The sequence below is a fragment of the Megalopta genalis genome, chromosome 2 (genome assembly GCF_051020955.1).
Source record: "Megalopta genalis isolate 19385.01 chromosome 2, iyMegGena1_principal, whole genome shotgun sequence".
In the NCBI taxonomy this organism is placed as follows: Eukaryota; Metazoa; Arthropoda; class Insecta; order Hymenoptera; family Halictidae; genus Megalopta; species Megalopta genalis.
The window spans coordinates 8700283-8725170 of NC_135014.1; the positions used below are offsets into that span (position 1 = coordinate 8700283).

Consider the following 24888-nt stretch of genomic DNA (forward strand, 5'->3'; position numbering starts at 1 on the left):
CATCAAGCGACGATCCCGCTGAAATTCAGCGCGCTGATAAACCCGCCCGCATACATAGACGCAATATTCACCCGGCATAATCGAGATATCTATCCTGATGATAAACGAGCCAGGTAGGAACTACGATACGGGGCGAAGTGACGGCCGGAATAACAGATGTCCGTGCAGAGACATCCGGTACGCGTCTAAACCTTCCTTCCGCCTCTATGATCGTGAACCGATTATTACTGGACCGCGTTTATTGCTTTCAAAGCGTTTCTGTCGTCTCCGAGGGGCCCGCGCGCCATAATTAAACTTGTCTTCGCGGCCGTACAACTGTTTATGCAAATATTATTAGTCAGCAAATCTGCCGTGCACCTGTGGATTATTTCACGGTCCTGCCCTGCCGTCGACGGAGATCGATCCCTTTATTATACGGCGGCCGGTCGTACGTTATCGTCGCGAGGACACCATCTAACAATCCAGAAGACACTGTGTTATACCCACGTCACTGTCACGCGCTCGATCTTTCCGCGTCTCCCCTTTATTAATATTATTAAGGACTCCGTAATAAATTGGCCGCTCTTCTTTCTTCGACTATGCCGATGTCACAACACTTCAAGCGTCGCATGTTCTCGCTAACGCGGATTATTACTTGTTATTCGAAAGAAAAATTAATTCGGCCGAGCTCTTTTCTCTACCTATCTTCTTTGTTGGAATCTCGCCTACTGCCTTTGTAAAATTTTACAATTTTACGAGCTTCTTGATTCTTGCACTATGTTTTACGACTCTGCGTACCAATGGTGATGAAATCGTTACAAAATGTTCATGTGAAGCACGAGATCGTCGGCATCATGGTTCCGTAACTTCGTAAAATGCGTCAAATTAATTTTGCAGCTGTCCATAGTTCAAGATGCAACAAATGTTGATGAAAATCAAATTGTCTGCATCGATAACAGAAAAGGCCAGCTTCCTACTGCTTTCAATCATTTTAATAAGCTGAAATCACAGTGCACCGACATTTTTTCTCAATTCCTTTTAATCTTTTTATTATCCTCAGTTTCACTCACCCATTCTTTTCATAAATGCATAAAATCCACGGTCTAATTATAATATTCTAAAATGCATGCACTTTTCCGAGAAAATATTTCTTTTTATTGTCTTCTATAAGAAGCATTACGAGACTTTTTGGAGAGAGCTGGATAGAGGCTTTAATAACTAAAAGATTTTATGCTCTCTTTATACAGTGGACTTTATCTCCTACGTTTGAAATGCTAACGCACTCACCGTCCGCGAAAAGATGATACGGAGAAACTTGCAGGAACCTATGCCCTGCCGTCTGACATCACATCTACCTACTATATCTAAAAAGAGTCTTACAGATCCCTCCGCACCCCACTGACAAAATCCGTGCCATCCTTTCGTGGCCGGAGAATACGTAGATTATGTGTTATCCATTATCAAACACTGTTGTCCTCAAATCTGGAATACATTAATTTAGTGATAAGTTGCGTAATATTTATGATTGGCATCTAGCTAATTCGTGCGTCCTAATTAGTTTCATAAAACGGCGTCGTTTTGATCTTTCTAACAAAGGAGGTACATTGCATTCGATAACGTGTTACGAAAGTATGGAAGACGAACGTTTCATCGTCGAGCTATGATCTAGAACAAGGACCAACTGAAATTAGCCTATGCTGAAAAAGACAATTTAACAGGTCGGATTCGAAAATGATAGATCCATTTTCACAACCTTCCGGCCCGGCCTACTTAAGAGGAAACATTGGTATCCGTTTCTAAACTGCAGTAGACGAGGGATGGTGAAAAGAGACTGGAAGTTTGAAAGAAAAATAAACTGGGACACGAAGGGAGGCCCGAAGACGCGGAATCTGTCAGTGTCCGTCGGTTGTGCGAGTAATCGACTATTAACGCGTGATTACTCAAGTCCAGGAGCATCTTAACGGGACGGCTCGTTTGCTTGTCTACGACTTCGCAGACAGGACACCTGTTTCCTGGCCCCTTCTGGCGTTGACGTCGACAGTTCCGTTTATTATGCGGCGCACAGTTGATCATGGCCGGCCCAGCAGCCAGCTGGCCGCCTTAGCAGCCTACTTGGTGTACTTAGCGGCGCGCGCGAGCACTTGGCAACGAGTGCTTGCGCGCGCGCTCACGCATGCACGCGTGCATTATGGCATATGCGTGCGTGTACACGCGTTTCATGCATCCAAATTAATATCGGCGAGATTAGTGGAAGCAGTGACTAACTAACTGCCTGTTGGCAATTTCGAGCTGCGCCCGGTACTGGACACAGTCGGATGCCATGCTGACTAGTAGCGAGGAGAGTCTCTCGATTAATCTCCTTAGAACCCCGGACCAGATATTGAAACTCCCCGCATGATTAAAGGGAGTGTGTGCGAGCTCTCCCTCTCCCACTCCCCCCGCCTCTCTCTCTCTCGCTCTCTATTTGTCTCTCTCCTGTGCAAGCGATTTTCTTAGACATCTCGAAAAGCAATTTCGAGCATAACGGCCAAGGGAAGAACCGTGTGTTTAATATCGTACGGATTACCGGGTTCTATTCGTCGCGAATCGGATCAACACAGACCCGGCGTACCTAGTTCTTGTTAGAGCCTTTGGCTTGTTGGGTTTTGCCCCGATGCCCGCGTGCTTTTCTTCGATGCTTGGGAAATTGAAGTTTCGCCGAGCAATCAATTTCTGCGGGAACAGTGACGAAGCTGGCGCGAAATTTATACTCCTCCGTGCACGTGACGGACTCTAATCCCAGTCCCAACTCCCGCTACAAATTTCTCAATTTGTTTGCTCCCAATAAATCTCGCTGCGAATCTTTCTCTCTCATTTTCCCGAAACAAAACTATCGATTCAAGTAACCGCCGATCGAAAGGCGAACACATATTTCCAATTATTTTTCGTACAATGCAATTATTTTTCTAGAGAACACATTTTATTTTCATGAAATATTGTTTTTGTAGAACACAATTATACTTGTAGGATGCAATTATTTTTATAGAATACAACAACTACGCGGAACGATACGCGAACAATACGGACGGAATATTTGAAAGAGATTGGATTTTTGTATGCGAACCTTTTGCATCTCTATTTGACCAGTAACATATTGTACAAATTTTGTCTCGCCGTTTCTGGACACTCTGTACACACTTCAAGCTTTATCTGATAAATATGTTAAAATCCCAGATTATTCTATTATAGACAACGCGTGTAATATCGAGGTTTCGGTGAAAATGTCACAACCAGACCCTGTCTGTCCTACACGCTAAATTCTATTTGCAAAATATTTTCCGCGCTTTCCTAAACTGCTCGTCGCCCGGAGGTTCGTTTCGCAAAGCGTATAAGGACCTATAAGCTCGTCTGATCGATAAATGGACACGACCGTGGCATAACGTTACATGTTTTCGATAGAGAAATTCCCTGTCATTGTGGAATAGAAGTATCGTAAAAACGCGGTTTTACGAGCGCCTGCGTGTCAATGTTTAATAGAATCGCTTGGCAACGACTCGCCGAATTGATCGGCCGAATGTGCGTAAAAGCGACACCTCGTTCCGGGAGCGTGCTGAATAATCGCTGCGCGAGAAGAGGGATGAAAAACGGGGGCGAGGGAGAATAAGCTAAGCAGCCGAACTCCTTCTAAAGAATATTATCTCGCGGAAGGAAGCCATCTTTTACGCACCCCGAATACTAATGGTGTCGCGGGAACGGATAATCGTGTATTTTGTAGATCTGATGGAACAACAAATCTACATTCTAGCAAAATATGAATAAAACGTAGTCTGCTATGTTTCAGGTCGCCGACTACACTATTAGAGAAAAATGTATTTACTATATTATTGCTCAATGTTATTTTAGTATGGTATTAGAGAGAACAAGGTTTTCCTTTGACAATATATTTATCACATTTTATCGGAGGATACGTTGTGTTTAATACAATGAATAAAATAAACGTAACTTTGGAGACTGTTCATGCTGGTCGCGTTAATGTATATTTTATTACTCTAACCGGTTAAAAAATATGTTATTGTTACGGCGACTTGTCCAAATCAAGTCGCTGTAATGTGAAACTGCCCTGTTGTGAACAACTCCTTAAAGAATAATAGAAGATAGGGGTTGCCACGGAAGAGTGTTACCAACGGACAATCGAAGAGTCGAGATCGGACCGACGAACGAGCAACATTTCAAATTGAAAGATCTAAGATATAATTGTATCGAGTTGTGTTATAGTTAATATTCTTTATCATAAATATATAAAATACCGCGACGCGAGAGAAATGGAGTAATTCGCAACATTATCAATAGCAGTGGAAGCTTCGGAAGATATTAAGAATATTCTTATATTGTTTTCAATTTGCTAAACCCGCTAAGGCAAAAAATATATTTCCACGTAGCTTTTGTTTCTTACAATTCGTGCACAAGATTTTTACTTCTCTGCGCAACTATTTATTCCGGCTTACATATACCGTTTCCCTCGTCCATCAGAGGAATATTCAACGGCGAAACGCAGGCAAAATACAACAAGCAGAGAAGTGTTGTTCTTATAGAACATCTAAAGTTTCGATTGCAGAGAGTCGCCAGGAAAAATGACTTGGCGTGCAAGGTGAATACGTTCGTTGTCGGGTCGTCTCCTTTTCCGAGTGAAAATGAAAATTTTACATATCCCGGAATGCCCCGCGATAACAGTTTCTCGGCAGCTATAAAGATGCCATGTCGCAAAGTGCTGTATTTGAATCTCTCTTCTTTCTCGTTTCTACCGCCTTACCCTTTTCATGTGACACAGACACGGACGAACAGATGTCTATGCCCGGTCTCGAAAAATCATGCCGGTCGTCTGTCATCATCGGAATGAAAAATCCTCGACCCTCCAACGGTGCGACAATAAGTAACTTTTCCAGCTGGAACAATTTCGTACCTCTTCGATCAAAATTAAACTTAGCAATGCTGGTATGCTAGCCCTAACAAAAAGAATGCAAGGTCGTGGGATCACCCGTCAAAATGACGGGTTTTTAATTTACGATTATTCGGATCGTAAAGATACATTAATGAGTTAATTGTTCGATACACGTGTTACTTGCGGCAAATATTGCAATAACACCCGTTAAAAAATCAGAATAAATGTCTCATCGTTATCTCTACAAACTAATATAAAACAGCTGCGTTTGGTGCATCGTAAATCTAGCGTTGAAGATCTGCCGATATCTTTTCGACCCACTGTATATGCGTAAACAGGAGGACAAAGTTTGAACAAAATCTTGCTTTTCAGAATTAAATCGTTCAGGCTTCGTCGAATGCGCGACAGAGGATGCAGCAGATTTTTCGAGCAGATCAAAATTCGTCAACGCAGGAGGATCCGAAATTTCACGGGGCCCAGGTAAAACTGCTCGAGGAAACAATACTCCGGCGAATCCGGCCGGTCTCCGGTTCTTTCTCTCAGAAAATTGCGAATCAGTCGCGTCAGCATGAATCGGTTTCTTGGGCATCGATCGAGCATTCCGCGAGCTAGTTTGGCGTCGGCAGCTAGACGAATGTCGCCGGAGTTTACCGCAATCAGCCGCGACAGGCAGGCATCGGGAATTCCGCGCCGACAGATCACAAAGCAGACGGTGGGGAACGAGCAGGAAGTCGAATCGTCGATCGATCGAACTCCCGATACGATCGTCTCGGCTTCCAGCGTCTTATATTGACTCTCGGACCGCTCGTCCATGAAAGCTGCAGGCTAAGAAGACCGTCTTGCGCCCGTGTTCACCGTCGGGTCGGAGATCGTAGCCAGAAGCTGCACGAACAGACGACACAGGGGGACTGAGATTTCCGTGATAAAACCAAGATTGCGATCCCTTGCCAATCCTAAGGATACCTTCGTGGGAATGAACGAAACTACGGACACAGACCGGAGACCGTCTTTGGTATCGTAGTTCGGTGGATCAACCGCTTTCGAGGCGTGCCGCCTACATAGACGCGTACGACCGACCGGAAACACGAAACCGAAACGAGTCGACCATTCTCGCTGTTGTCCCCTTCTATCCGGCCCCCCTTTGCCAGACTCCAACTTTCTCATACCGACGATTCGCTGGGAAGAACCGGAACAAGTCGTCCTGGTCAAGGAAATGCTCTTGCATAAACAAATGTCGATCGATCCGGCCGTCTCTTTGTCCCCTTTTTCCGGCGAGTTTGGAAGATCATGCCGCATTTACGAGATTTTCCTAGCTCCTCGGTTCAGAAGCCACTATTCAACGATCTATGTCTCATTGATCGTTATCGATCCAGTCGCGTTGCTCGCTTTAAACCGCTTAACACGTTCCGTGCCGAGCTTTTTTTACTCGAATCTTCACACTTTGATATTTTACTAAAACTTGATGTATTACGTGCAATTATTAATTCTCGTACACATAACAACGTAACAAAAACTTATCAACGCCCATTCTTGCGGTGGGAATTGATTCTTCGGTTCTAAATTTCTTGTAAACAATTTGTTCAGTTCACTAAGTAAACATGCAAGCGTGTACCATCGATGGTACACGTGGCACGGAACGTGTTAATAGTCGCTTTTATGCATTTTTACTGCAGTGTAGTATCCTAAATCTGAGGGCATGCTTGTGATACCGAGAAAGAGTGTAAAGTTTAACACCTCTACGAACTTGGGAAAATTTTTCTCGAGCGTGCCGTTCGCAACGTTGCAAAGTTCCGAGTTTTCACTTTAATTCGAGGGCAAAATTAAGTCGCTACGATTTTTTCTTGCAATGTTACAGCACTTTAAATGATAAATGTGCCGCTGGCATTAGATTAACCCAAGGTAAACCGTGAGAAGGTTGCGCACGGTCAGACTTGTACCTCATGTGTATACGTTTCGTGTGTGTTTAGTTTGTTTTTAGTGTATGTTTACTGTGAGAGTTGAGTGTAAAGTGAGTATACGTTCTCCAAAGTGCGTTTTGTCTAAATGTAATAAAGTCGACGCATCGCGTTCTTTTTTCGTCGCAGCATCGTATAGTAGCGTGCCAGCTAATTTCTCAGACACCTGAAAGAGTTTCAAATGCTCCCGAGAATGTGGTATCCTTTATCGTTTCGAACCATGGCACGTAGAAACGAATATTAGAGTTATGGCACGAAAGGAATCATGGAAGAGTTTGCATATTGGGTCGCCCCGCCGAGTATCGAAAATTGATATCACAGTGAATTATTAGTTCGAAGAAGGTTCGAGGTTCGAGCGGTACATTGCCGATACTCTGCCACTGCGAGATTCGATAGAGGATATCGATCCAACTATCCGACAGGGCATCGGTTCACGATCGAGGCAAGGTTCCTTAGAGACTCGCCTTTGTTCTCGACCTAATCAGAGAATTTACGTTGCTTGATCGGTCAAAGGCTTCCTCCGGTTAGATCGCGCTCATGCGCGTGTATACATAAACACGTAAACACCTAAACGCGATGAAATACCGATTTCACTCCTGTTTGCTGGCTACAATGCGGCTGTATGTCGTAAGTCAAACGGCGAAAACCTATCTGGCTTATGACGCTGCAGTAAGCGTTCAGACGTGCAGGTGTTAACGGTGCATCGGTCGAACGTGGCTCCGCGCGGACACCGTGTTAGAACTTTTAATTAGCCGGAACCGGAGGAGAATGGCGTAGAGTGACAAATTTTGTGACAGGAATTTTTTGTAGGACGTGCACGTTTAAAAGCACTGTTTTTTCGATATTAAATCATGCTTAGAGAAGAAAGATTTGCAGCATAATTTGCAGGTCAGTTGCAAGGAGCAATAAAAAATGTTGTTCTTTAACGTATCAATGTTACGCCGGTGTCCATAAAAGACAACCTTCTTAATTAATTTTTTAGTATCAACACAAAAAGTAAAAAAACCGCAAAAAGTTTACTCCTTTCGAATGCGGATTTCACTCTATTACAAGATCACGACTCCATTTCTCTGTTAATCTTTATATATCGTAACATTATTATTTCCAATGTTTGATGTTGCAATTATTCTTATTCTATCTATCCTCAATTTACTAGATAATTTATCTTTAATATCAATTGCCATTTGTTCATTATTTTAGTGATTCTAATCGATCCACCAAAATTCTTCCAGTCTTTCTGCAGCTTTATACCGCGCCTAATAACTCTTCTAACACGTGCATAAATTTCATTGCTCCGAACTCTGAAGGGAACGATCGGTGAAAGAAGATTGCAGTAATTAGTAGAAACAGTTGATTATCGTCGCAAGGGACGAAGAAGATATCTCTCGGTCGATTTGCAGGCAGTGACTGGACGGGGCCGGGGAACGGGGGGACGTTTCGGAAAGGCAGCAACATTCTCGCGGATAAACGATCGCTGATACCCTCCATGCCAGCTATACGACACTCGTGCCGCCGATCCCAGGTGTACGCGGCGGGGGCGGCTGCAGCTTCGATGCCGATGCGTGATTAGAGCCCACAGGGAAATCTAGCAGCGACATGCTGCGGAGGTAATGCTCGCATCTCGCAGAGCCCCCGGCATACCTTTCCGCACTTCCGGTGGCTCCGTCCCTCGGTTTCAGTTTGGTTCGTTGCTCTGTCCTGATCAAGCCCTATCCGTCGCTCCACTCGACCGACCACGCGACTTGATAATTTTGGCACCGACCGCACAAACGATAATACGCGACCGGCAATTCGGATGAATCTAATTAGCGATCATTTCCGGGACCGTGCTGGGGGGTGAGTCTCGCGGTTTTACATGCTCGGTATTAATAATCGATGGGCCGGCATGATCGGTGGTGCCGGCCTTTAACGCCTTCAAATTGTTAATGCAAAAACAATTTGCAAACAACCTGTTCTGGTTATTGAAATGAAAACTTTTAACCTTCGCACTCGAGCCTGGAGGTTTCTTTTTATTTATACTGGACATAATTTGTTTATACAACGTTCGTGTTTTCGACAAATTATTAAGTACAAACAAATTGAATAATATGGACACTCTTTCGGAAAATGATACCACACTTCTCGATGGAGTCATTTGAGTGCAAGAGCTTTTCTCTGACCTGTCTTTCTATAAGCACATCTTAACACATTTGCTAGCAGCATGACTAGCGTACAAAGTGTTATATTTATTGTTTCTATCATATTAAATACATCGTATCGTCATAAGTCACTTTGTTTTTAAGTCGATATATTTAAGGGTTTGCGTTTTAACACGTTTAAAAATATGGATGCTAATTTTCGAGAAGATTTACTTGTATTTGTTATCTCAGGATACTGATATTTTTCTCAGTATAAATAATTTCGTATAAACATTAAAAAATCACTACTTTTAATTACGGTAAAGTGACTTAAGCCACTTTCAAAATAAATAGTTTAGAAAAATGACTGACATATATTAATTTTGTCCGACGTATTTTACTGAAGTGATGTTTTGAAAGGACAGTGATTTACTAAAATTGTTGAATAAATTACATATATAATAATAATTTATACCATGAACATATTTAATATAAAGGTTTGATTTAAGTATTTTTTATTTTAATATTCATAAAATACAAAAATAATTAGTACATTTTGAAACATAAGTATAAGTAATTTATATGAAAATACATCGGTTCGATTTCATTTTCGTCATCAATAGGAGTGATTAAGTCCTCGGAAATCGTGTTTTGTTTCAAATTTTTTAAGCAACTGTGGTATATTGGGGGTATATAATTAAACAAGTCCATCAAGTCCATCTGCTGGCGGGTCTGGAGGTAGCCGCCACATCACTATAATATAATTTACAAAACTGCACTATTCTTTCGCACTTATAAAAATAAGTCCAGTGATCACAAATTTTTCAAAAATACTGAAAATAATTCAAAACAATACTTCGCACACACTTATCACACGTTTCTATTTCTTTTACACTAAGCCCCGCAATTAATTTCCCGAGTACAGCGACTTACGCCACTTTCAAAATAAACATGTTTGTTATACCGTTAATTAGCAAAACTTCTCTCGAACAAATCTCAATAGTTCTCAACTTATTGATTGCAAATTTTTAAAAAATGAAATGATACCGTTCAATTGTAATTAGTGTTACTGTTGGAATTTGCTAATTGTTTATTTACTAATAATGCAATACAAATATGATACAGTGTTTAATAAAGCATCTAGCGGATATAAAATGTACTTTGTGTGAAGAAAAGTGACTGTATGTGAAGTCGCGGAGATACTGTCTGACAGATCGTCTTCTAGGCTGACGAACGCCTCTGCAGTTCTATGGGAAGTAGCTACTCGCACTGGAACGTGCAGTCCTTTTATACTATTCCCTCAGAAGGTCGGGCTTGTACCTGCATTTATGAAGCTCGGGGTTGAACCTTTATTTATTGCCCCTGTAGACATGTGTGTGTGTGTACGTGTGTGTGTATCGTTGTATATACCAACAGATACCATTAACTCGATTTTTTTGAAAAAGTGACTTATGCTACTTTAAAAATAAACGGCTCATATATTACAATTTTAAATAATTATATTCACAAAATTCATTTGATGTTTTTTTATGTGAAATACAAAATCGTGGTTGTCACACATGTGTGACGGTGGTAGCGAACATGTTAAATATTTCTAGTTCTGCGTCTCGCACTCGCGGTTTCATTAATAAAACTTCTCAACATTTTAGTAACGTTAACATAGCATATCAACTTTGTTCTGCTCCCTGGTTCCCTCGCGTCTAGAATACAGTTGCGTTGTTGGGCGTCTCATCATCGTTATCTTCGTTCTAAACTCGAAAGTGTGGAACATCAGTTTCTCGGTATGGCATTCTGTATACTAAAGTGTAATATGTAGCGTTACGATCTTGACTATTTGCCACTATTATCGTCACAGAGTACTTTTTGATTTACAGATTTTGGTTTCTACAGATTACCTGATATTTTATCCATGTTCTATTCAAATACATCGCAGACCTCACCGAGGCATCACTTAATACTTCGATCAGAATTCCGTAGAACCGATTATGGTCATTTCAACAGCCTCGACAGAATATTTCCTAATCCAAAGAGATTTGCATTTCTAAATTTTTCCATTTTCCCTCTTACTTTTAGATGTAATTTTACGCGACCTCTAGCCTCCTAGGACGGCTCTGTATAATTTTTTTCTATATTTCATTATACCAAAGGATTTAACCCGTTTATAAACAAATAATAAAATAAATAAACTTGTTGCAACAGAAAAGCAATTTCTGCTTAAATCTTGTTTCTCACAATTGATGCGGAAATTTTATATGAGCCGTTTATTTTGAAAGTGGCATAAGTCACTGTTTTTAAATCGATATATTTAAGGGTTTCCGTTTTAAGACGTTTAAGAATATGGATGCTAACTTTCGAGAAGATTTACTTGTATTTGTTATCTCAGGATACTGATATTTTTCTCAGTATAAATAATTTCGTATAAACATTAAAAAATCACCACTTTTCACATTACGGTGAAGTGACTCAAAATAAACGGCTCATATTTCGCATAAAGATTCCAGTTTAGCACTGTAGCAGCGTATTTCATGCGAATCCGGCAAACGTCTGTTGCTATAATTGGAAAGGTCAACGTAAGGAATGTTATGAAAAGACAAGATTGTGCTTTTTACGCTTGTTGCGGATGGAACTGAATTTAAGAAGATGAGCCGGAAAAAATGTGGAAAACGTCGGGCGGGGCGGCTATACGAAGCTCGAGAATTCAATGATCTCGTGAAATATGACTCGAACGTAGCGGCCTCTGCGACAGAGAGGATAATCGTAATCCAAGAACGGGCAGATTTTTATAGCGCGAAAGGAACGGAACGCGGATTCAGCGGCGCGCGCTCGAATATTTCGTGTTCGTTCGAGAAGAACACAGGAATGTGGGCCGTGAAGAGAAAACATAAACTCGTCGGTGGTCGTAAATTGGTATCATTCCTCGCATATCTAGGAGGGACCGTGTGTTCTGGTTCTACAATTCCACGGTACCACCGTTCCATGGTTCGACCGTTGCACCTTTCGCCTGTCATCTTTCGCCTCCGTCCTCCCACCCTCTTTTCTCGGCTGCAGCCGATAAGAGAGCCTGGGAAGAGGACCGGTAAAGTCCACCGAGACATCGATAGAGATATCATCAAAGCGAACCATCGATCGTGTTCATAAATTCGGTGTCCAACTGGTACGTGCAACCGTCTCTCGAGTGACGTAGATTCTCTATCGGACCTTATATTTCTCTCGATTTTATTTTCTTCCTCCTCTTCACCCTTATCTCGGACCTCGTCGACCTGCTTTCTCAGAAACTCCATTTTTACAAGCTGCCACGTCTAATTGCATCCCTCGAACGTTCCATCATTAGACTATGCATCCTTGCGCGAGAAAGAGCGACTGTCCGGTCGCGAGGAACAGCAATCCAGGAGAAATTGGTTCCTTCGCTTAAACATTTCTAAAAGTCGCGAATCCATAAAATCCGCGGTCTATTTGTCACGCTTGAAAATACTGTCACATTGTTGAAGCATTAATAGTCAAACGTATCTTTACCTGTTCGGCCGAATCCCAAGTGATATTATTCGAGAATCGATATGGCACTAAAGTTCTCGAGTGTGCTGCCGTGTTTCCACTTTACGGTTTCGCCGTGCAGCATCGCTCGCCGGAATAAAAGTCTATAATCGAGCACAGACTCGATAACGACACTCGAATAGCTGTTGCCGCTACTCTCGAATAAATGCGCGAGGTCTGATCGTATTGACTCGGTTAATTGGACATTCGCTGGTAAAAGTAACGCTGCCGAGCTCGACACCTGGCATAAACGATTCTAAAATCGATTATTCGAACAGGCGTGGATTGAAATTTCTAGTAACGCGGAGGTTGTCGCGAACGTCGAAACGTATCGTTAATTAACTCTGACCGAGTTCGGCTTAGAATACGTGGCGGCGCGAATAAAAGATTTGAATAATTCCGGTAAAATTGAATGGATACCTCGGATAAAGGTCTGTGTCATGTGTTAAATATGACATAAACCCTTATTCGATGGTTCCATTGAATCGTCCCGGCTCGTTCGAACGAGAGAGGTTTACAAAAATTCGTTTCAAGGGAAATCCTTGACGCGATAAAGTTGACGAAGCACCGAGATGTGTAATGGGACGCGCACACGGGTCAGGACATCCGTGTCCCAATTAACAGAAGCACAGCTGTCATTGTGGGAATACGATCCTCCCTGAAGGTAAGCTTTCTTCATCCCCGTCTCGATGCTATTCCAATGGGTTGACTCTATATAGAGAAAGAGCAATGTATAATTCGCAGCTCGAACGACGAGCGTTTCACGCGCGGCGTGTCGCGCGAGTATAATCCGGAGTCCAATTAGCGATAATTACGACGTCAATTGGGAATTCCTAATGGTGACCGTGGCCCTGCAGGCGGCCGAGCCGCGGGTTCTACTCGTTCGACGTGATTTTTGCAGACGGTGTAATTCGAAGCGCAAATTAAACTCATTCGTCGGCTTCTAACGACGACTGACCCCGGATAAACGGATACCTTGATACGACTCGTTATACAACGCACGCTTTCCACCGGATCGAACACGTTTAATACGGCCGTACTCTGCCCCCAGTGCAATCGAAATCCCCTTGCTTGCGTTCCCACTTTTTATTCGTGCGTCAGGAAGCAATTTTTTATCGCGACTTTAGTCACAAATCGTAGAGCCGCGTCACTTTCATATAATTGCTTTGCACAGGAACTCGTTCACAAGCCGAACAACTTATCTCAGACTAATTTTTATCCGCGTGAAATAAACAGTCTTTCTTATTACTTATATGCCTGAGTACGATGCACTTCACTTCCGCGATGAGGGATATAAGAAAAATCAAAGTAAGGGAAGGTGGAAAGGTGATTATGAAACCGTTGTGTATAATTGAATGTAATAAAAGGATGGAAAATAAGCTTCCCAATTATGCGAAAATATGTAAAAGCATATTTTGCTGTATTTTAATCGTTTCATACGAGAAAATTAAATTTTTACGAACACAAAACAATAGAATTTAATTAATTTAATTATTCTTTCCTATGCGGAATTCAAAACGAAATTCAGCAGGAAGCATGCGATTTTGGGAGGACGCGAAGATGTTAATACACTAATTTTGGAGTTGTTTCGGTTTGAAATAGCTACTGCTATTTTCTCTTGACAAATCACATCGGACCGCGGCATTAAAAATACAACTGTTCGAACCGAACAACTGATCACGTGCAAGTGAGAAATAGTCCTCAGCAAAGTGAACAGTTGACTGTAGAAATCAATGATTTAACATCTTAATTCTGGATTTGCTTCCGCGTCTGAAATAACTTCTGCTATTTCCTGTCTTCAAATCGATAAATCGGAATGTCAAAAATACAAATGCTTTCGCGAAGAAAGCTCAAGTTAAAAGCTATCAAATACAGACGAGTGGTATTATTCAGGAAAACGTGGGACGAGATACTCGTTAATTGGCAATAATTTGGCGCACGCGTTGTTATTTCATTTGGCGAAGCAAATCTGCAACGTTGTAACGAATCGTCGATGACAAGTGAGCAATTGCTCCGATCAATACGGGATGATTAACTGCTGTTTTAGTAATCATATTATTATTAGGGTGACGAGTTAACGGGGAAAATTGATTTGGATGTCGCGCGCGTTTCGTTCGCGGTCGCGTAACAGCCCGGCGGCCTGTGTGAAATTAATACGTAATTGCGCGGCTTTCTTCGTGCGGCGTCGTCAGTTCTGTTCCGAATTTCTAGCCCGAGAGTTTACGCGATTATGATTCGGCGGAACCGTCTGAACCCCCTTGAACCGCTCGAACCGCTTCAACTGCTGATTATTCCCATGGATTATCATTCGACGCTCCGGGTTGCGCGAATACAGCACGCGAGAGATTAATAAATTACGAACGGGTCCTTTGCTCGGATCAGTGTGCGACGATTACGCGGCCCCTTAATGTTTTAGTAACGAAGAGTGTCTAGAGTTAAATCCCGACTAACCTTCCTTTGAAATATTACATTTGGAATCGCAAAGAACTCGGAAGCGGATGGTTCTTTGAACAACGCTAAATCAATAGACTAGAAAATCGTCTGACTTTTACGAGTGGTCGTATCTCCTGCTCGTAAATGCTCCCTCGAATGTCGAGAGTCGAATGAAATGTTTTCTGATTTAATAATTGTTTAATAAAATTATCGCCGGATGCTGCAATGTTTCCTCTCGCCGGACCTAGAAACGGAACGCGACCGTATCGATCTCTCGGCGCCCTAAACCTCGTTATCCCGCGAACCCTCGGATAAGCGAGCTACAATTAAAAAAAAAAATTTGAAAATCTCCCCGACAAATTTGTACCTGTCTACGACGTAACGCGAACCACCTACCACTCGGCAAACCTGCGAATAAATCAGAGTTGCTCTGACCGCCACCCTTCACGTTCCGGTTTACCCTGGCTTTCGCTCTAACACGCCGTGCTACACCCTCGGCTGCTCGCACGACAGTTCACTGCGATTCGTCAATGCTCGAACCAGTGCTCGCTCGCCATTCGTCAATTTAATACGGTGTAGTCGATGAACCATAAAAACGTTCAACTTTGATCGAACAATCGAACAACGCCACAGTTATCGTACGCTAATTCCGTCGAGTATCGCTCAATCTCGAGAACGCTGCGCAGAATTTTCGATAATTATAGATACTCTATAACACTACTACTACTACTACTACTACTACTTCTTCTTCTTCTTCTTCTTCTTCTTCTTCTTCTTCTTCTTTTTCTTCTTCTTCTTTGAAGAGGATACACGTGTAAAAGCAATTTCCTCCAGCGTAGGAGAGGCGCACGGAAGAGAGACGGCTTCGCGATACCTTACGTAAGTGAATTTTGATTCCGCCCGAACACCTGTCTGCCACGTCAATTAGACGTTCCCTGATAATATCAAATTTCTCATTTTCTTGGCTCGGTCAGAGAATTTTGTTACTTTTCAAGCCCGTCGCCGGAAGACGAGGCGGATGCACGAACACGAAAACTCCGTCGGAACAAAATTTCAAGTTCGCTGCTCCCGCCTTCGGCTGTGATATCGTGTTACGCATTTTTCAATTACGCACCCGTCGCGGTAGAACGCTTCGTTCGTGGCTATCGAATATCTCGTTACTTCGCGATACCATATCGTTTCAAACTCGCGTCAACCAAACCTCGGCTACCAGACAAACTTACAATGCGATCGGCTTTCAATTAATATCCTTTGATCTTCGATTGATATCATTCCATCTTCGCTAATCTCTCTTCTGTTTGATAGATTTGTACTCCAATCTTGTGTGTGCCGGGATACGCTTTCATTAAATATATGAGCCGTTTATTTTGAAAGTAGCATAAGTCACTTTGTTTTTAAGTCGATATATTTAAGGGTTTGCGTTTTAACGCATTTAAAAATATGGATGCTAACTTTCGAGAAGACTTACTTGTATTTGTTATCTCAGGATACTGATATTTTTCTCAGTATAAATAATTTCGTATAAACATTAAAAAATCACCATTTTTCATTACGGTAAAGTGACTTAAGCCACTTTCAAAATAAATAGTTTGGAAAAATGACTGACATATATTAATTTTGTCCGACGTATTTTACTGAAGCGATGTTTTGAAAGGACAGTGATTTACTAAAATTGTTGAATAAATTACATATATAATAATAATTTATACCATGAACATATTTAATATAAAGGTTTGATTTAAGTATTTTTTATTTTAATATTCATAAAATACAAAAATAATTAGTACATTTTGAAACATAAGTATAAGTAATTTATATGAAAATACATCGGTTCAATTTAATTTTCGTCATCAATAGGCGTGATTAAGTCCTCGGAAATCGTGTTTTGTTTCAAATTTTTTAAATAACTGTGGTATATTGGGGGTATATAATTAAGCAAGTCCATCAAATCCATCTGCTGGCGTGTCTGGAGGTAGCCGCCACATCACTATAATATAATTTACAAAACTGCACTATTCTTTCGCACTTATAAAAATAAGTCCAATGATCACAACATTTTTAAAAATACTGAAAATAATTCAAAACAATACTTCACACACACTTATCACACGTTTCTATTTCTTATACACTAAGCCCCGCAATTAATTTCCCGAGTACAGCGACTTACGCCACTTTCAAAATAAACATGTTTGTTATACCGTTAATTAGCAAAACTTCTCTCGAACAAATCTCAATAGTTCTCAACTTATTGATTGCAAATTTAAAAAAAATGAAAAGATACCGTTAGAAATACAGACCGTAGGAAATACAGAATATTAAATATTAACGCTTTATCTGCCGTTATTGTCGTACCGTTCTCTATTATTTACATCAGCGATTCTCAACCTATGGTACGTAGAGCATTCCCGAGTGGTACGCGAGTTGAATCAAACATCCATGTCTGTGTAAATAAAAAATATTTTTTGCTTTCATTCACATCTGCATATTTATGTGATACAGGATTTCCTGCGATGATTGGAATGAAGAATGAATATAGAGCAAAATTAAATCTTGAGCTAGGTTTGCGTGTAAAATTCACAAAAATTGAACCTTAAGTAAATATGCTGATTTTCCAAATTCAAATACAACCATCTGATTGAATTTTATAATTTCATTTCCGTTATACCTTTTATTCGGGATTAAAGGAATTTTAAAACATTGACACAGTATTTTCAGCTTGTTCAAATTCTTGAGCGATGAAATACATTTTTACTTGGTTTTTGTTCTTTCTGACTGATGCTGAAAGTTTTGTTCACGTATGATATAGTGGATGAGTGAAATAACTCGATCACTTTGAATATATATATATATATTATGATACATTGGTTCAAGGGACACGTGTTATGTTAATTTTATCAATGTTTTTTTTCTAAATGGGAGTAAATATCGTTGTACTAGAAAATTATTGTGGATAAAGAAATTCCATCGTTAGAGAATCTATCAATATGCTTCCGATAAAATAAACCGACTTTGTCCACAGTAATACGATAAACAAGAGTTGGAGCTAAGCACAGTCTTCTGCTCGAGAGTCAATAGTCCGAGCAGTTAATTCGCCGGTTCCTTTGACGAATCGTCAGACTGGCCAACTGTATTTATATTGAATGAACTTCGACTAGGATCAAGTGTGCGCAGCATTGGCGTCTTGAAACGTTGTTCGAAGGCTGGTCCGACGTGTTCCGTAAATATCGGTGGCTCGATCCGTACGCCGGAAATGGCGGGTCTATCCCCGGGTTTTTTCCTCGCAGCAAAGTAGAAGCAATTTGGCTCCGGCCATTCGCGTAATGTAAGTTCCTGCTGGAATTCGAAAGTTCTCCGTCGGGTTGCCCCCTCGCGCTTCTACGTGGACGAGGCGAAAGGAGGCTGAGATACCTATGCAGCTGCCTTATTCGTAAACTGCGATGCTGGAAGGGTGCACTGCCCCTCCCCCTCTCCCTCCAGACTGGTGCAAATCCACCCACCGCTCCCCCAGGAAGGTAACACTGAGTCGACGAGGCTCGGAGGAGGAGGAGGAACCGGTAGTAATACAACGGCGTATCGAACTTTTGGCAACTCGAAACTATCGACCGATCCAATCCGTTCGTTTCGGGTTTGGGTGGTGTCCAGCTGCGACAACCAGGGGACAAGAAAACCCCTTGATGAGCTTTCCAAGAGCGAGCGACTCGGACGACCCCGCCATTTTCTATATCAATCGTCGCCCGCCTGTCCATTCATTAGATAATTCTTTTTGTGTCCTGCGAGCAAAAGAAGGGGAGTGAGAGAAAGAGAAACACACACACACACACACACACACACACACAGAGAGAGAGAGAGAGAGAGAGAGAGAGAGAGAAAGAGGGAGAGGAGGGTTTCGAGTATGCGAGAGGTTCGCCGACGAGTAAATCAACAAATGAGTCTATTATGCGTTATGTCCAGTGAACCGGAACCAAGAACCTCTTTGTAGAGTTCCACTTTATTATTATGGCAAAAATGGTGGTGTTATTTTACATGACCAGAGCAAGGATGAATTTTACCGCGTATTGTTTATCTTCGTGGATCCGCCATCGTGTACGCGGAACGCTGTTAAAGCGCCGATAGCGAATTTTGTTGTCTCTCATTTCCCGTTTACCTTTCTGACGTTTAATTGGTTCCGTTTTTATTTTCGTTGCAGGATGTTGCTTCGTGACGTTCTACACGAGAAAGGCAGCATTGGACGCGCAAAATGCACTGCACAACGTCAAGACCTTCAGCGGGGTATGTATATTGGAATTTTTTTTCTTTTTAACAGATCGCACCCTACCACGCACGCGCGGCAAATAGATTTTTCAACAGGAGTGGACGGGTCGTTAATTATTGGGTTTATCCCGAATATTTTAACGATGACTAGTAAACGAGAGGCTATAATCCTGATCGTTGGGATTACTCGCGAATCTTCGAGCATTTGTTATACGTATCGCATCGTCATCTAAACGCGCGAAAATATCAGGAGCGTTGAATCGTGATCGATCAATGAGTACGTTCGCTCCGACAAATAATGAACGCTTAGCCAGATGATTATCCGAGTCCCGATAAATCGTATAATCGAGAGATTGACGGAGTAATGAATATGAATACGAATGGTTAATCGAATAAATTATTCAGATCCGGCGATGAATCCTTTGACTAATTGTCCCTCGTCGATGTCTGACGCACGCATTGGTAATGCGGTAGAAAATCTTCCATATAATTGCGTGGTTTCTATGTCGAATCGGTAGCAAACGAGTTGGATCGAGTAAACCTTAAAAGAAAAGGAAACAAGAAAAATAAAAATGAGAAGGAACAGTCGGCCGTAAGGATATTTTTCGACAAATCTGATAGCCCGTCAGTTGTGTAGAGGCGTGACCGATGGTATCGTTGAAACTGCACCCGTGCGATAATTACAGTTTCCTCGCGAACTTTCGATGCAATTACGAGATGTCATTACGAGCATTTAACCTACCAATTCCCCTCGCCCCGTTTCCATTCCGGTGACGCGCATTTATGCTTGAATTTACGAGAATAATTATCATCGACCAAGACCCAGAGTAACTTAGTCCCGTCCTCCTATGTAAAGGTGCAAACAAAGGCCAGACGGAGTTCCGATCGAGGAACAAACGAACGCTTTCATTACTTTTCGTCCTTTCATCTCGCTAGCGTATCCGGCTTACCGGGTTAAGCAAAATTTTACTTTCAATTAAAAGTCTGCTTAGTTTTATTCCAGATCCATCATCGTTCAACCGTGTGCACGTATTATTTTAGAGCGGCAATTCTGCTTATTAACATTCATTGTACAATCTCCTCGATCTAGTCGTTTATTTATTTATTTATTCGTTAAACGGCAAGAAAACTTTGGAGGGAGTGTTGCAGGGTCATTCGAGGAGAAAATATCAAAGGTTCGGCGATAAGTATTCGCATCGACGAAGACGCGATTTTTCCTGAAAAAATCTAGAGACTCTGTACACAAATCCAAGAGTTTAAGAAACCTATTCTCGGCTTATTCAGTATGTGAAAGATAAATTAGTCGATAAGAGGACGCCCCGGATCTCTCGTATCGATGCAAGAACTTGAAGCAACGTCGTCCAAAGTATAACTATTTATAAACGTATTATTCTTACGCGAGGATCTGATTACGGGGCACTTAGAGATATTAAAAGATAATTTGTTATTGTCGCAGCATCTCTGAAGATTACATAAGTCCCATTGTGAAAGTATCGCACTGGAGAGGAGATTCAGTGGAATAGAACATTTTCAGGTCATAAAACGTGTCGCTTTCACTCAATAGAAAAAACAGTGCTATCTACCTTGAGATCAAATATAAATTGGAAAATTGTTATGAGAATAATTATCAATCCCTTTCTAGTCGCCAGACTGCATGGACTTCTCCGAATTCTTTAGAGAATCCAAGCTCGGACGCTTCAAAGGAAGGGTTTCAGGTGACCAGAAGGTCCTTCGAAAATCTTCAAGTGTCTCGGCTGACCCTTGGCGGTCCTTGGGGAACCTTACAGGTTTCTCGAAAAATTCGAAGACCATTGGAAAATCTTCGAGAATTTTTGAAAATCTTCGCAGATCCTTCATAAACCTTCCAGGAATTTTGGAAACTTCCGATAGTCTCAACAAACTTCAAAACATCCCTAAAAATCTTCAAGGGTTGCTGAGAATTCTTGGAAGCCCTGCCATGATTTTCAAAGTTTTTTGGGAATCTTTAAGGTCCTCACGAGACCTTTAACATTCTTTAAAAAAAATTGTAAATCATTGGGAGAACCTATGTTTTACGATGATTGCTGAGGTTATGTCAAGGTTATGTCAAGGTTATGTAGAGGCCCTTCGTAGGACTTTCAAAGTTTCCTAGAAATCTTGGAAATCCCCGAGAGATTTTCAAAATTCTTTGAGAAACTTGAAGATCCCTAGGAGACTTTCGCAGTCCTCTGTCAAATTTGATGATCCTTGGGAGACCGTCAAAATTCTCTGAAAAACTTGAAGGTCTCTCGAAGGCCTACAAGATTGCCAAAGATTCTTAGAAGTCCTTGGAAGACCTTCAAAAGTTCTCTGGAAACCGTGACCAGTTTTCATCAGCTTAACACGTTCCGTGCCATGTGTACCATCGATGGAACATGCTTACATGTTTCTTTAATGTGTTAACAAAATAGTTTGTAGCAAATATAGAACCGAAGAATTAATTCCACTGCAAGAATGGGTCATGATAAGTTTGTTTTATTATTACATACGATGATTAACACGTTCCGTGCCACGTGTACCATCGATGGTACACGCTTGCATGTTTACTTAGTGAACTGAACAAATTGTTTACAAGAAATTTAGAACCGATGAATCAATTTCCACCGCAAGAATGGGCGTTGATAAGTTTCTGTTACGTTGTTATGTGTACGAGAATTAATAATTGCACGTAATACATCAAGTTTTAGTAAAATATCAAAGTGTGAAGATTCGAGTAAAAAAAGCTCGGCACGGAACGTGTTAATAATTACATATAATATATCAAGTTTTAGTAAAATATCAAATGGCCAGCGTGAAAAGTCGAGTAAAAACAACTCGGCATAGAACGTGTTAATGGATCCTTGAATGATCCTGAGAGATACCTAAGTGACAACCATGCTCAAAAAATATTGTCATTTAAATCCGCTCATGGTTATTTCTATTCCCCCGCCTTCTCCTTGGCAGAGGAATACCAATCAGTGTGCCGGTGATCCGTCGAGCGAGTAGACTGAGACGACCAGCAGGCGACAAGCTTTTCTTGATCGTCGCTCGGCGGCGACACCGACCGCGTTCGCTCGCTCGCTCGTTCGCTTAGAAGCATTCCCTCGCTCGCCGATTCGCCTAAACCTCGGATATTTATCGGCGTACAAATTACACCCTAGGGATTTTACGGCATCGTATGGGTTGCCTCTGCTCGCATATTGGAGACGAACGACACGTGCGGTTTTCCCCCGTCGATCCTCCCCCTTTCCTGCATCTGTAACTTGCTGGAATTAGGCTTCGTAAATTGAATACGCCACGCAATCGACTGGGCTACACGGGACGATCCATATATCACGTTTCGTGGGCATAAAGCTATAGTTGGTAGGATCGTTCAGTTTCAAACGGAGGAAAATCACCGCGTTGTATTTCATGCAAATGGTCGCCCCCGTCTCCTATAACTAGATTTTGTTTGTTCCGAAACAGGATTACAGGGCCGAATACACGGATAAATATCGTTTTGCGAGATGCTAATTGAAATCTAAAATTCAAATCACATTTTATTCACGGAGAAACCGTCCCGATATTTCCGCTCGTGTACCAGCGGCAAGCAATTGGTCGTTGCCCTTTCAATGGACACGGGCGTAATAATGTCCTCGGTGTCGCGGGAGGCTCGATTTTTCACGACATCGCGGACTCGTTTATCGTTGCACCGTCACCCACCCCCCGCCCCTTGCAAGAGTCCAGCTTTCTCCTGGAATAATGAAGTTCGCTCGAAGGAAAATAAAATTCTTCTTGTTACCAGGCATTACGGTGTCTCAAAGTAACTTCAGGCCAGCGTTACAAGTGAAATCTTTTTCGAGCGTCCGCGAGTTAATTACTACGAAATTTCTTATTACCAGCCGATTAAATGGAAAACGACGGGCGCACGCTTCGCAATACACGCACACTTCTTAATTCGCAACTGCTAAGCGAATTGTTAATCGCTATTTACAAGGAAAATCGATCGATTTTCACATTCGTTCGTACACTGGATGAACGGTGCGCAAAAGCAACAGCGGAGGCGAATTGTGCAGCGAATTCGAATGCACCAGCGTAGATGCACCCCGACGACAAAACGTATAACGTATAGATGCCTGCTGCGGTCCCTTCCCGCAGGCTTGGAGGAGATCGCGTGCCGTGAAAAAAAGCGGTCGAAATTCTCCGGGTTTCAAGTGACTCTACGAGGTTAATTAAGGGAGTTAAACAGTCGGAAGTCGAGGTCCTGCTTCTCATCGGTTGCAAGGTCTAGAGGGGCGGAGGAGGGTGAGTCCGATCAGAAGTCGAGGGACCGAAGAAGAATTCTCCGGCGATGAAACACGAATGCAATGGGTTGCGAGGAAGAGAGTGAAAGCCAAGAACCCGAGAACGAGACTGGGCGAAAGAGAGAGTCGAAAACCTCTCGGCGGATAGCGGAGGGAGAAAGGGGGAGGGGGAGAGAGAAAGAAAGGGAAGAAAAAAGGAAAGAAAGGAACGGGTGAATTGCAGAACGACGTTTTCGCGATGAAAAGGGTTGACTGAGTATAAGTGGGTGGCTGAAAGGAGCAAGGGTCGAGAATAGGAGGGAACGGAACGTGCGGTGCGAGCGAGAAGAACAGGAAGAGAAAGAGAAAGACAGAGCGAGGAGAGACTGAAGTGAGGGGGAATAAGGAGACAAGGAGGGGCGAAATAGGGGCGGCTTGTGCATTTGAAGGAGTTTAGCTTTTCTCGTATCAGATTTCGTTTCCACGAGTGGCGTCGAGTCGAGGGGTCTGTGTTGGCTCGGAGAAATGAGTCGAGTACTCCAGGGAACCCTTGTCCCCCCCCCCCTACCACACCTCTCGACCTCCACCCTTCGTGACTCCGCGAGCCTCCCCCGAACACCACCCACCGCCGACCGCCCACACCACCCATGGCCCCTTTCCTGGGTGCTCCGGAGCCGATATATTTCACGGGGCACAGAGACTGGAACCTGCAGAGAAGAGATTCCACTGGAATCCCTACACTGCAACCTTTTAGCTACCTTCCCGCTCCAAGAAGTGCTCTCTGTACAAAAATACCACAGCGTTTTGCTTCTAACGGCGGCGACGGAGATAAATCATCGATTAGGATTCAATTGTTCCGAGGAAGAAGCTCGAACGATTTTTCCGAACGAGATGCCGGCTGAAAAATGGAGATTGGAGCCGTTAAGGTGTGAGATTCCCGGCAACGCGTTGGTCACGGTTTAATCCCCGTGCTTCTTCATCTGTGGTCATTATCTGGCCGCGATAACGACGATCATTATTTTTTGTTAGCTTGCCGCGTGCCGTAACGACAATTGAAAGGCAAGAACGAAGGATCCACCCGGCTCCACGTTAAGGAAAATCGGTCGAGCTCGTTGCAATTTGTTTGCACGTAACCACCCTTAACCCATTACGGGTTCGTGTGCACCATAAGCATCACTGCTCGTTACTGCTCCTTAAAGAGTTAGACTGTTATCGACCGCGTCTGGAATTATTTTAGATAATATGAACAGTAAGAAACGCGATTCGAATTATTTGAACAGAATGTTCCGGTGTGCGATCACTGAATTCTGCGACTGGAAGTGCATCTGCAGCAACATTAACCCTTTTCACTCGTGTCTCCTCGATTGAGGGACATAATAATATTGAACATTTTTTGTTTCATAAAATCTCTATTGGCACGATCCTGTAGCAAATTCTATCGAAAA

The 24888-nt window shown here is 42.3% G+C and overlaps 1 protein-coding gene across 19 annotated transcripts in view; it reads left to right on the forward strand.

Moving 5' to 3' along the window:
- Positions 1-24888, forward strand: part of LOC117226595 (CUGBP Elav-like family member 1-A) — a 425233-nt gene that overhangs the window by 319187 nt on the left and 81158 nt on the right. For all 19 annotated transcript variants that reach the window (XM_076528848.1, XM_076528851.1, XM_076528847.1 and 16 more), the window contains one exon: positions 19120-19202. In XM_076528848.1, coding sequence (XP_076384963.1) covers positions 19120-19202 — 83 coding nt within the window. The remainder of the gene's footprint in view (positions 1-19119; positions 19203-24888) is intronic.